The sequence below is a fragment of the Notolabrus celidotus genome, chromosome 19, assembly GCF_009762535.1.
Source record: "Notolabrus celidotus isolate fNotCel1 chromosome 19, fNotCel1.pri, whole genome shotgun sequence".
NCBI classification, from domain to species: Eukaryota; Metazoa; Chordata; class Actinopteri; order Labriformes; family Labridae; genus Notolabrus; species Notolabrus celidotus.
Genome location: NC_048290.1, coordinates 19,219,206 through 19,232,067, shown reverse-complemented (window position 1 = coordinate 19,232,067; position 12,862 = coordinate 19,219,206). Strand labels below are relative to the sequence as shown.

At 39.6% G+C, this 12,862-nt stretch overlaps 1 protein-coding gene across 4 annotated transcripts in view; it reads left to right on the top strand.

Moving 5' to 3' along the window:
- The window catches only part of si:dkey-242g16.2 (uncharacterized protein LOC336380 homolog), a 50,115-nt gene extending 41,261 nt beyond the window's left edge, over positions 1-8,854 (top strand). The window contains exons 2-5 of one of the 4 annotated variants that reach the window (XM_034709731.1): positions 5,875-5,972; positions 6,391-6,475; positions 6,598-6,668; positions 7,273-8,854. In XM_034709731.1, the coding sequence (XP_034565622.1) occupies positions 6,655-6,668; positions 7,273-8,359 (1,101 nt within the window). In that variant the 5' untranslated portion in view covers positions 5,875-5,972; positions 6,391-6,475; positions 6,598-6,654 and the 3' untranslated portion in view covers positions 8,360-8,854. Of the gene's footprint in view, positions 1-5,874; positions 5,973-6,254; positions 6,476-6,597; positions 6,669-7,272 lie in introns of all 4 variants that reach the window. The other 3 variants (XM_034709730.1, XM_034709732.1, XM_034709733.1) reach the window with 3 other exon arrangements.
- Positions 8,855-12,862: the final 4,008 nt, after the last annotated feature.

The window sequence follows — 12,862 nt, the reverse complement described above, 5'->3', positions numbered from 1 at the left end:
ATAACACACAGAGGAAGCCGGTCACCTCGGCCCCTTTGTTGAGAAACCGGCCAAAGAACCTGCACAGTGGCTAAGGTATCAACTCCTGTAGATGGAGTTCCCTCTACCACGTAGTTTAGCTAATTAGAATAAACTCCAACCCAACCAGTAATGCTGGTGTAAGTGAATGCTTAATTCAGAAAATTAATAGTGCTTTAATTTGCAGCCAGACAGACCATTTGTTTTTGCACTATTGCACGTGACACGTGTTCTTCCGACCGCAGTCAATTGATCAGCTATTCGTGTCTATGATATGCAGGTCAACGTGACTTTTGCCCAGCACACTGACTGGAAGTTGTGATTTTTTAGATGCAATGCATATCAGGTTGACACAACTTTAAGTAACACATTGAACAGTATCTAGCTGACCTACTAATAGCGACAGAGTTTGTTATTTCAGCTGTCTTCCCTTTCCACAGCTCACACAGTGTGTTTTGATAAGGTAAACAAATTGTGCAGAGCACGGGATGTGTCATTATGCAACAAGAGAAAATAGTGAGAGCCGAGAACTTACTTTGAAGACCACTTTCCATTCAGTCTTTCTGATTATCTGGTCTAAGCTCTGAAAAATGACGTCAATAAAACAGTGCCATTCAATACAGAAAGGTCCTACAATACTGTTGCCAATTCTCACTCATGACAGCAGTAGCTCCAGGTTTGTGGGCATGAACTCTAGTTTGCACACCTGTACCACCACATAACTTGAGATGTCTCCTGTCCTCCAGTTATCACAGAAGTTTCTTTCCTCTCTCCTTTGGTCCATCAAGTCTTGTTCTTCCTCTCTGTACTCTAGTTCATAAAAAGTATCTTCTGTCTTGTCCTCCTCTGTAAACAACATGTCATTGCTGCTGTTAAAATCACTCATTTTTCAGTTTGCTTGCATTTTTTGTCTTTTCCGAGCCCACAGACTCAAACAGCTGATAACAAGGAACACGTATGAGTCATGTCTGCAAATAGTGCAAAAACGAATTAAGCCTCTGACAGCAAAGTAAAATGCTGAACAAATTATAATAGAGCTGACGTTCATGTTTGGGTTGGACTTTGTTACAATGAGCTAAATAGAATGATAAGGTGAACCCTGTCAGCAGCAGTTGATAGCCTAGCTTTAGCGTTGGCTGGCCCTTTTTTCGACCAAGGGACCAGACAGACAGTGATCCCCTGTGGGTAAAACACTTACTTAAGGCTGGCACACATCACAGGATTCTTAAAACCTTCACACATTTAGAGACCACACACTTGATGATAACAAAAGACAGATCGTACAAGATCTCTCTCTTCTGATCTTATAGTGTGTGGTATGCACTACGGAGCACACCACACTTAACCGATTCTTCAGCAGAGTATCAGGTTCTTCACGCTCAATATTCCAAATATCGCGTAGTAAAACGTGACTTCGGTGTAAACAAACATGGCAGACGAACAGGAAGAAGCATTGTTTTCGGCCTCTTACTTTCCGAATACACACACAAAAAAGGAAAACGATTATGGAAAAAGGTCCAAGAGACTTTTGTTTTCACCGGCGTCATGTTCTTGTTGGTTTTTACTTCCTCTTCCGTCAGTCAGCTGAGTCAGCTCCTGTCTTGATTGGCTTTTGCTCCGGTACACGTGACATTACACAATGTGCGTGCTCGGCTGCTCTCGGAGCATTCCACACTATACAGGGTTTCTAGTCGCAAATATTAAACATGTTCAGTATTTACGATCTCTCCTTCTGAGGCCTTCTGAGCGGCTCCAACTGGACAAAATCACTCTTAACACACCCCACACCACAGGAAAATCAGACACGATGTCGTTTGCAAACAACAGACAATCTGGCCTTTGCTGGCTTTGATTGTAAGGGGGAGATCGGGACAAAATCTGCCCGATTATCCTGTAGTGTGTACCCGCATTTACTATACACAATTACCTCCAATCACCCCACTTCAAATAAACAACTATCCATTTAAAATAATTAAATTCATGGGACTTTGCACATACATATACTGTCATAGATGGTTTGTTCATCTGACACTAGCCCTTTTATGAAGTGCACAGGTTTTACAACTGGAGGAATTTTATGTTAAAATGATACTAGCCATACTTGGAAATATTTTATCTTTCTCTGTGGTTCATGACCCCAGTGTTTTTTGTAAACAAATATGATGTAGTACGCTTACATTACGGCATATTTTAGTTGCGTGATACCCACATCGTTACATGTTGAAGGATTTACTTCTACATGTCTCATCAAGGTTGGATACTGAACCTCATATGGATGATATGATACACTTTGTAGCTATATATGCAAATTGAAAAATGTTTATCGCTAATCCATACCTCCCACTCTCCAATAGATGTCTACAAACAGTGTGCATGAATGAAATACTGCCCTATTTCAGAATATGTCCCATAGAGATAATAAGAACAAACCTCCTGAATGCAAAGTGCACAAAAGAACACCAATAAAAAGACAATCCAATCATTACCTTCTCTTTCATATACATACATCAACTTGCTTTTATCAACCTACTTTAGCGCTATTCCTCTTTAAATGATCAAGAGCTGTTTGAGGTTTTCTACCAGAGATGCTGGGAGCACACAGAGCAGTAAAGGTAGACTGCAGACAGATGAAGTGACAGCAGAGGAAGGTATGTGACGAGACTGGTTCATCACTCACCTCACCTCACCTCACCTCGCCTCGGCTCACCTCACATGGGAAAGTCTGCATGAAGGGCACATCAGGTTGTTGGCAACTGGATGTGTATACAAAACAAACCTTTCATGACTCTTAGCTTTGCTTTCTCTGAGCAGAAGTAAGAGCTTTTATGAAGTGCAGGTCTATAGAGAAATGTAAAATACTGGGTCAATGTGCAAACAACATACTTTTTCATGTTTTTTTTTTTATGATTCATTAAACTGGTTAGCTTTTAAGTTTAGACGAGCGATCTTCACAATGATTTTTCATAATTCACAGGATCAGAGTGACCCACATAAGTATTGTATCATGTGTTCTATTACTTAATACTATTATTTTTGTCTTCAACAACATTCATTACTAAAGGTAAACTTCCTGTGTAAACTGTTTGTATTAGTGTGTATTGGAGCCTTACTGTGTATCAACTTAAACCATGTGTCTCCACCTTACAAATGAGAGGTGAGTCAAAATAAACAATGCAATAGGTGTTGACACACTGTGCTAGTGACATTCTTGAAGCCAAAGTTTGTGCAGCAGGGATCAGCTGATGCAGCCTCAGTCTCGACGTCTTCACACCTTTACCTTCTCTTTGGTTAGCACCGCCTGCAGCTTTAACAGCTTCTGTCTTTGAAAATTTGAAGCCAACACACACTAAAAGTTAAATTGCTCATGTCAGAATTTGTCGTGTGTTTTCATGTCAATCCTCTATACTGCTGTCCCAGTGCACACAACACCTCAAGAGCCACATTGGTAAACAGAACTGTTCTGATAGTGATGGCATTGTATCCCTTCACATTGCATCAAACCATTCAACTTTCCTGAACAATAACTACATAGACTAGTATTATAGTCTAGTCTCTAAGCTTCAAGTTTAAGTTGAGTGTCAAGTCCTCACTGTTCAAGTCTGAGTCACCAGAGAAGAATCTGAGTAAGGTCCAAGTAGAGTCCCCATTACTTCATTCAAAGTCAAGTCTTCCTTATCCTTTATTCACTACTCACTGTTATTTATTATAAGGAAGACCGTATTTCACTCCAAACTTTTCACTATATGAACCTTGACTGACTGTCTGGGACCATCTGGATAGCCTCTTTAGAAAACACATTTCACTCTCTCTTTCTGGGGAGATACACTCAATGATTCTACTGTGGTGGAATCACTAACATCGCCATTGGCTTGAAAACAGTACCTTAATCAACAGTTCAAGTAACTTAAGCATCTCTCTTATTTTTCTGGGTGCATCCTGGACCAATATGTTAAGATTTTAGCTTCCTCTCCTTGATGGTTTTTCCACATATTGCACGTGTTGCACGTGTTGCACGTGTTGCACGTGTTGCACGTGTTGCACGTGTTGCACGGCTATTGCATGCAAATTATATCTTTGAAAGCAAAACTAGCGATTTGAGTTTTGTCTTTTAGCATCTTGGCAGGGACTGTTGGCAAACAAGATGACAGGTGATCATGTGTGAGGCCTGCCAGCCCTTGCTCTAAATTAGATCAATTATCAGGGTGTAATATAAAAAAACAGAAAACAGTAAAGCAGTACTGATCAGTTAATAAGTGCGTCCTCCTCTCAATCCTCTAAGTTCTAATGCAATCAATGCCTGAGTACAAGTCCAAGTTATTAGTGAGCTTTAGTTGAGACACTAGTCCTGAATATCAGTACTTGAATGTCTCAAGTACAAGTCCAGCAGCCTGTTGCACTAGCTGTGTGTAAGTTGTGTCCTAAATTAGAGTGTAAAGTCCACCCTAAACCATACGTTGAAACTAGTTAGTTTGTAACTTAAGTTGTGTGGTTGTTCTGTTGCACCACTGAGACGTAACACCACACCAATAGCACCCCACCAATTTTGATGCATTGTTATCTTTCGTGCCTAATCTTCTCTGAACTGACCGACAGCTGAAACAAACTAAAGTAAGGTGGTAACTAAAGCCTAAATCCTTAATCTACGGTGTGTGTATAATAACACTGACATCGAGTGGTAAAATGATCAACTACAACATAGGTTAATACTCAGGAGCGCAAATCTTGGTCATCACATGTTTCTGAAGGATGTAATCTCTTGCGGATATCGCGTTGCCGACGTAATATATCTGGGAGAACCCTCTGTATCTCCTCATCCTCCAACTCATCCCACCTTTCAAAACGACGCGCCATGGCAGCCGATATACTCTGCGGAGGATTACACCTCCTAGGAGTTAAGTGTAAGAATGAAGTTGTAACTTAGGCTGACGTTGGAACTATCTCAGCTGGTGCAATGCACAAAATGTCAGTAGAGTGTAAACTCTATCCTAAATGAGAAATTACATTCAAACTAGGCTATGTTTGAACTTACACCCAGTTGGTGCAACAGGCTGCTGGACTTGAACACCACAACACTGACATGGTTGAAAATCAGCACCATGACTGCAATGACAAAAAGCATGTCTGAGAAAGAAACCTTTGATATCTGTATTAATCTTACAGTTTCACTCATGTTCCACCTTCAGAACGCGATTGTTTGGGCTTGACGTAAGAAATAACCAGTTCCTCAAAACAAGCCCCGGGCTGCACCTAGATAGAAACACCCTTTTTTTATTCCCAGTCAGTCAGTCAGCTGCTGAACTTAATCCTGCATTCAGTCGCTGGAATGTTCTGTTCTACTGGCCTTGGGCGCGTCCTGAAAAATCTCAGATTTTTTGTCGCTCAAACGTAAGCCATCCTATTTGAATATTATCACCCTGCTGTAATAAAGATAACAATGGTTCAGAAGAGGACATGTTGATCCTAATTTTTTTCTTTTTGGTACACTTGGCTTGGCCTAACACAAGAATGATAGAATACAGGAAATATAATCAAAGACTGATACTAAACTGATTTTTAGAATGGTTTATTACCTGGCTTTCTTACCAATCCAGCTGCATTACATACTTGATTCTAAAGCCCTTGAAAATGGTTATAATGGACGACCTGATCACACGTGTGAAACATCAAATCAATCTGTGGAAAGGAGCTAAATACACAGCTAGTGTACCGTTCATGATTTCTCCTCTTCCTGTTGAAAGTGTAACAAAAATGTTACTTTCTCGATGCATTGGTACACGATGTGGAAGATAGTTTGAATATTGTTCTCAATTTGTTTGGAGGGAATACAACTTTGGATTTGTGCTTGATGGCCAGCAGAAAAAAGAAGACAAGAAGTTGACGCAACACAGATGTAACAAAAGAGGCACCTACCAGATTGAGGAAAATGAGACAAAGTAACCACAAACTGCAACCAGGTATGGGCTTTGGCAGTGTTATGGGTCTGGTTGAGTGAGAACAAACCAACAGGGAAGTTTAATGTTAATTTAGATCAATACTTGAATCCAGACGGTGTGAGAAGACCCCAGTGTACAGCCTAAATGAAATCTTTTCACCGGATTCACCCTCAGTTTTCATGCTTGAATATGTTCTGGACTAAGTTGAGTTCATTTTTATCTTGGATTTAACTGTAATTGTGATATGAGACAGTGTGAGTTAAAGAAAAATGTAGCATTTCATTGATGTGGCTCTACTTTCAGTGCACAGTGCAATAGCTCTTCAGGGGCAGGACATGAACAGAGGAGCCTCGCCTGATTGGCTGAGCTCCTCTAACATGCAAATATGGTGTCAGATACAGTTCAGTCCTCGATACTAAACCCTGCAGTTCAGCTCCAGAGAGAGAGAACATAGACGCAGACTCAAGATACTCTTTCATTTCCACTGGAAATGATTTAGCAAATCACATGGTGGTTTACCATCTGTAAGTATACTTCACTTTAAAATGTACTATCACCTTTGTTTGTATTTAACAAGCTGTTTGCAGTTGTGTAGACAGCTCAGTTCTGAATCAGCTGATACTAAAATCATGACTTCTGTCCACAGATTTATCTAAACTTCAGCTAAAGCCAGCAGACATAAGATCACATCTACAGTCTAAGAATGACTTGTACAAGGTGAGTTTCTGTTTTACATTTTACTCTTTTAACCTTTGCTGCTGGTAATCATATACAACATGCAAATCAAACATAAATTGGTAAATGGAAAATGATCAACATGCCATTAGCTGAAAGAGAAACAATACTTGGATAAATGTTTGTTTATTTTTGATCAAATATGACACACTTCACTTTTTTCTGTTTATAAATGAATACATTTTTGAGTGTTTGTCATTTTTATTTAATTCAATTTAATTGGTTTTAATGATGTTGAACTGCTACCTCTCAAAACAAATTTCTTACCTTCTTATCTCCTTATTATTAGCATAATGCAAAATAAAAATGCAGTAGGAAGGCACATTGATAGGTAGTGAAATACAAAAAGAAGCAAATTAATGACATACATTTAAATTCATATTCATCTAAAATTAAATGCTTAATTTAATGCATTTAATGGCATATGAATTTAGGTACAGTATCAAAGGTTATTTTGGCCAGTGGGCAGTTCAGTCCCTCCAAGTTAAAAGCCTTCAAAGCTCATTTATGCTAAAAAAAGAAATATATGCAACCATTCCTGTGACAATAGATGTCATTCTAACCCCTATAATGTTTTCTTTATCAGAGTCCTCAGTGCACTTGGGAGTCACGCCCAGCCGGCTATGACACCTGTCGACCTTGCCATGCATCTCAGACTCAGCCAACGCCAACCTCTGTATGAGCTTCTGTCCATGTCTCCTCTGAAACCAGCGGAGCAAAGCAGTCAGCCAGCTCAGTGTCTCCAAAGGGCTATCAGCCTTCGCTCCACACGCCGCTCACCTTCTTCCCCCCACTCTCTACCATCATTGCTGCCCTCTGCCCCAGTGGCCATCGGGCCACAGAGCTGTTTCCGTAGAGACAGCAGCGGTCGGACCAAGAAGCGCGTTGTGTTTGCAGATGCTAAAGGACTGGCTCTCACTGCTGTGCGCCTGTTTATTCCTGACTATTCAATCCCCACTTCTACCTTGCCAGTAAAACCCACCAAGGCCAAAGTGCAAAGCCCACAGTGGTCTTGGAACAAACTGCTGCAAAAGTCACCATCAAGCAAACTACAGCAACAGTCAACCTTGAACATATTGCAGCAACAGTCAAGCCCAAACCAGTTGCAACACTACAAGTTAAGACTGGGCTTCCCTCAGCCAGTTCTGGACATTTCCCTCGCACGTCTGCGTGAGATGCGGGTACAGTTGGAAAGCTGCAACATTTCAGGGAACTCATTGAGTGGCAGAGTGCGTGTTTCACATGTTAGCACTGAAAAGGCTGTACATGTAAGGATGACCTTTGACTCTTGGCAGAGCCATCATGACATTCCCTGCACATTTCTGCAGGAGCAACGTTTTGGAAGCTCTGTGGTGGATGTTTTTGCCTTTGACCTCAGCTTACCGAAGAATGTAGATCCAGAGGAGAGAATCGAGTTCTGTGTGTCCCTCAGAACCGGAGCAGCGACACACTGGGACGACAACAATGGACAGAACTACAGGGTGTGTGTGGAAAAAGACAGAGCTAATGCCAACCAGGGCAACACTAACAGCTCTTACTCTACACTTACAAAATACCAGCCACCATCCTGGCCCTCATATGTGTCCCTCAGTGTGCAGAACTATGCTGATCCTCAGTATATCCAGAATAGCTTATCAAGAAGGTTCAATGCAGACTGGGATCCTGAGTTCTAGTCCTGTTTGCTTCTATCTTTTCAGTAGAGCTTTGTGAATGTGTAAATAATCTGGACATTGTAGCTAATATATATTTAAGAGAGACAGAACTTTATGGGATGTATGGACCAAAAAAGTTGGTCAAAAAAACTTACCCACCTGAGCTCACCTACCCTGCTGTAATGTGAATGATACATACTGCAGTAATGATCTTATTTTACCATTAAACTAAAAAACAAAACTCCTTTTTATTCTCTTTGACACATTCCTTTTTACAAGAGCAGCTTAGATTTTACTGTAATACAACCTGTGTGTGACACAAAGCCCTGATTAAGACACAGGGGCCCTACAGGGAGAACAAAAATATGAGACCTGTTTTTCAGTTTAAGAGGAAGCATGTGCATCAGCACACAAAGAGATTATTTTATTCTAAGAACCTTTTGAACTCTTAGCTTTTGTATAACGTATTTTCCACAAACACAGTGAATGAATAAAATAAATGATCTTAGCTCATGATGTGCTCTCACTGACATTATTTATCTTGGCTCAGGCTCAGATATCCGGTGTGTCTTTTCATCAGGTTTGTCATGCATACCAGACAGAGTAAGTCAACAACCCTGGGTAACGTCGCACACTGCAAAAACTCAAAATCTTACAAAGTGAAATTGTCTCACTTTTAGTCAAAATGTCTTATCCCACTTGATTTAAGTTACATTTACTTAACAAGTAACATTTGAGCAAGATAGGGGGACTGTTGTTTTAAGACAATGCATCTTAAATATCTTCTTAAGTCAAACAATCTTGAAATGATCTTGTTTTGAGTTGTAATTTAGAAGAAACAAGGTTTATTTTACATTTTATACATTTTTCAAGCTGAGATCTTATTTGTAGAAGACGGATAAACTTGATTTAAGACAAACTCTTTACTTGATTTAAGTAAATTCATTTTTATTGGAGACTCCATCAGAAAAAAGCTCCATTAATAAAAGAAAGAAAGAAAGAGAAGTTGATTTTTTAAGGGTGGGTTACAGTTTTCAGGCACTTCTTCTAAATCAGATAAAAATATACATCCACAAACTACATGCACACAATGAAACACCTACAGTACTTTTGAGCATAGCTGGCTTATCCTAAAAAAACAACATGACTGAATATTAGTATATCCAGCTCACTATGAGAAGACATTATGTCTCAAAATGCTCAAGTTAAACTTTGTAATCTTATTTCAAGTACAAGATGGTCTTAAACCTAGAGAAGTGCCGCTATAATACAACTCAAATTAAGGTGAATATATCTCAAATGAAGAAGCTCACATGAAATGTAGTAGTGCAAAAATATTTTTTTGAGTGAAAAAGTACTAATTGTTAGCATCCCTGTCTTATTTTGAGTCACTAAGCTTTAAAATACTGGTTAAATATTGCTTAAAATAAGTTTTCCCTGCTAATTTTAAGATCACAGTTTTCTAAATATTATTTTAAGAAGTCTCGCCAAGCAAGTTTTCACTTGTTCTATTGTCAGATTTTTTTTTTTTATTTCAAAGTAAAAGTACCTTGAAATAAAAAAAAATTCCCTTGTTTTTGGAGGGGCATTTTTTCAAGTGCACGATTTGCATAGGGGAGCCTGTTCCAGACACTCCCTCACCTGCTGTAAAAAGGGGAGTAACACACTGGGAGTTGTTACTTCTTGTTCTGAACATGACAAGTTTGGATAAATAGTGTGTAACCATGGCAGCATCTGGCATGTTCTTTTCAGGCAAGTGTTCACAAGCATGGGTGGAGTCATCATTAGATTCAAGCAGCAGACAAGGTGAGAAAATATCTGTCTAGCTTCCATTTCCCACTCCCCCTTAGTCACGTCTTGGTTAGACTTGTTCTTTTCTCTCAGGCGAGTCTCTCTCTTGGAAAACCGCCCTATTCACATTACCAAATCTGAGTGACATCAGCTGTAGCGTTGCATGTGAGTTGATCAAAAACAACTTCTTTTTTAAGACTCAAGACTTTTAAGCTAGGGCATGATATTTATCCTCCTCTCAACAGACCATGAATGATAAGCTGTACAGAACCTTGGAGCAAAACACAAAACCATAACTACACAAAACAGATATACACACATTTTTCACCAAAGAGTGCCACCTATAATGGTTTATTGATATATTATGCATCTAGAAATTATGAATGGACTGTGTTTATTTAGCACTTTCTAGTCTTTTGATCACACAAAGCACTATTACATCACATGTCACATAAACTGATGGGAGAGGCCATTAAGTACTACGCCCATCTGTACTGACTAATCCCCTCCACATACTGCTGGCACTGTTTGAGGGTCAAGTGTCTTGCCCAAGGACACTTCAGCATGCGAACAGTAGGACCTGGGATCAAACCCCATCATTCCAATTGAGAGGCAACCAACTATACTACTGAGCCACAGCCACCCCTTCAATATACTGTACAGCCGTTGATGCATGCAAATGTATGTGGATGAGCTACAACCAAAGCTGTAAGGGATACTTTACCCTCAGTAGTACAAGGGTTTTTGGGATGCCTAAAGTTTTTCTAGGTCACATAATGAAGAGCCAAGTAACCTTTTAATTATTTGGTGCCTCTCATTCAGGTCAAGTGTGAATACATGACATCTAATTACAATAAACACAAAAGGTTTTAATGACTAGCAGTAGTTAGGGCCCATTATAAGTCCATGTTGATGCATAAAACACATAATTGCAACAGGCACGGCAATAGGCCAAGGTCTTGTTATCGATGTCAAAGCCCCCTTCTCTAGGTCCCTATTTTAAATGCCCTGAAAGTTAATGGTAACTGTAGGCCATAAAAATCCCAAGGAGAATGAATACCTGTAACTTCACTTAATTTTGCACTTCATGCAAAAACATGCCTTCCCTCTAAATAATTGGGAACCAGAAGGGTTTTCTGGATGGACAAACAGGATGAAAGATTTTTTTTAAAAAGAGTTGATATGGTACACAAGTTTTCACCATGCATGTTGGCACTGATCGCACCCTTATTACTTTAGTAGCCATGTGTGGTGACTCAGTCTTTAGGCAAGCAGATGATTCAGTTTCATGATATTTTCACATGAATGTTTCTACATTTGCTGGCTGCTGAAGGGTTGATCCTGTGGCTGGCTGCTGACAGACTGATCCTGTGGCTGGTTGCTGACAGGCTGATCATGAGGTGGGCTGCTGACAGGCTTGTTTTGGAGCTAGGGGCTCTTCTTTCAACTCATTGTCAGACTTATCTCTCTTTTGAAATAATTTCAAAGGCCAGTCTTAGTGGTTTTCCAAGGCCATCGTCTTGACAGATTGCCATAAGGTGCCACAACACAAAGTTAACAAACGGCCACAGGACACACCCTTCAGCAGCCAGTGAGTGTAGAAATATTCATGTGAAAATATCATGAAACTGAATCATCTGCTTGCCTAAAGACTGAGTCACTACACATGGCTACCAAAGTGATAAGGGTGCTCAGGGCCAACATGCATGGTGAAAACTTGTGCAGGATATCAACTCTTTTTTTTATGGATGTTTGTCCATCCAGAAAACCATTCTGGTTCCCAATTATTTAGAGGGAAAGCATGTTTTGAGTAAGGGGTGAAAGGAAATGGGACGAACCCATCTTGGTACACACTTTTATCCTAACTCAAGTTTTCAGATCGAAAGGGATGCGGGATGCAGAAATGAAAGTTAATTTTTCCTTTATTCCCCGTGTATGTTATCTGAGGCTGGCAAGTACATTTTTCCACCTTTATTCTGACCAAAGTGAGCTTGGTAGTGAGGGTGATGTTTCTACTGAGTAAAAATATAGCATGGTGGTAAATCATATAACTTGGTGATTTAAGGTAGAAGATGGTATATGAATACAACGTAAAATAATCTAACCTTCTGCTTCAAGTTTCAAGAGAGAATAATGGATTAGGGTAAACACTCAAATTTTAAGCTTTAAGATAACCACATAATTGTGAAAGTACAATGAGAAAAAAATAGAGAAACAAAAACAAGAAGAAAAGTTTGTATTACTGAAATCCATGCTTACCTTTTTTTTGTGGAATGAGCATTACATCATTTTGTAGTTCATTTTAGTAACTGAGATCATTAGTTGTCTGGAGTTGAGCTGAAGTAACATTCTTTTCTTATTGCAAAACTCAGAGCACATCATGAATCATATTAGTGACTGCACCAAGACATGATGTCATCCTGCTAACAGGGATTCAAATCTGAAAAGGCTTATATATAAGCCAGAAGACTTATATAGTAATGCGTATACAAACACGTGTTGTAATGTTGTTTGGAAGACTTTAGAACTCTTTGCAAATAAGATGTGATCCAGACTGATTTAAGACGGCCAATGTTCCTATGCTGTCACTGCTTGACTATTAAGATGGGTTACGTTCATAAATATGGACCTGGCATCTAACGACAAGTCCCTTGTGAGGCACAACAGCCTCCACAACCACACTAAATAATATTTTATTTTCTGTTACATCTTGTTCGTACAGAAGTCACATCT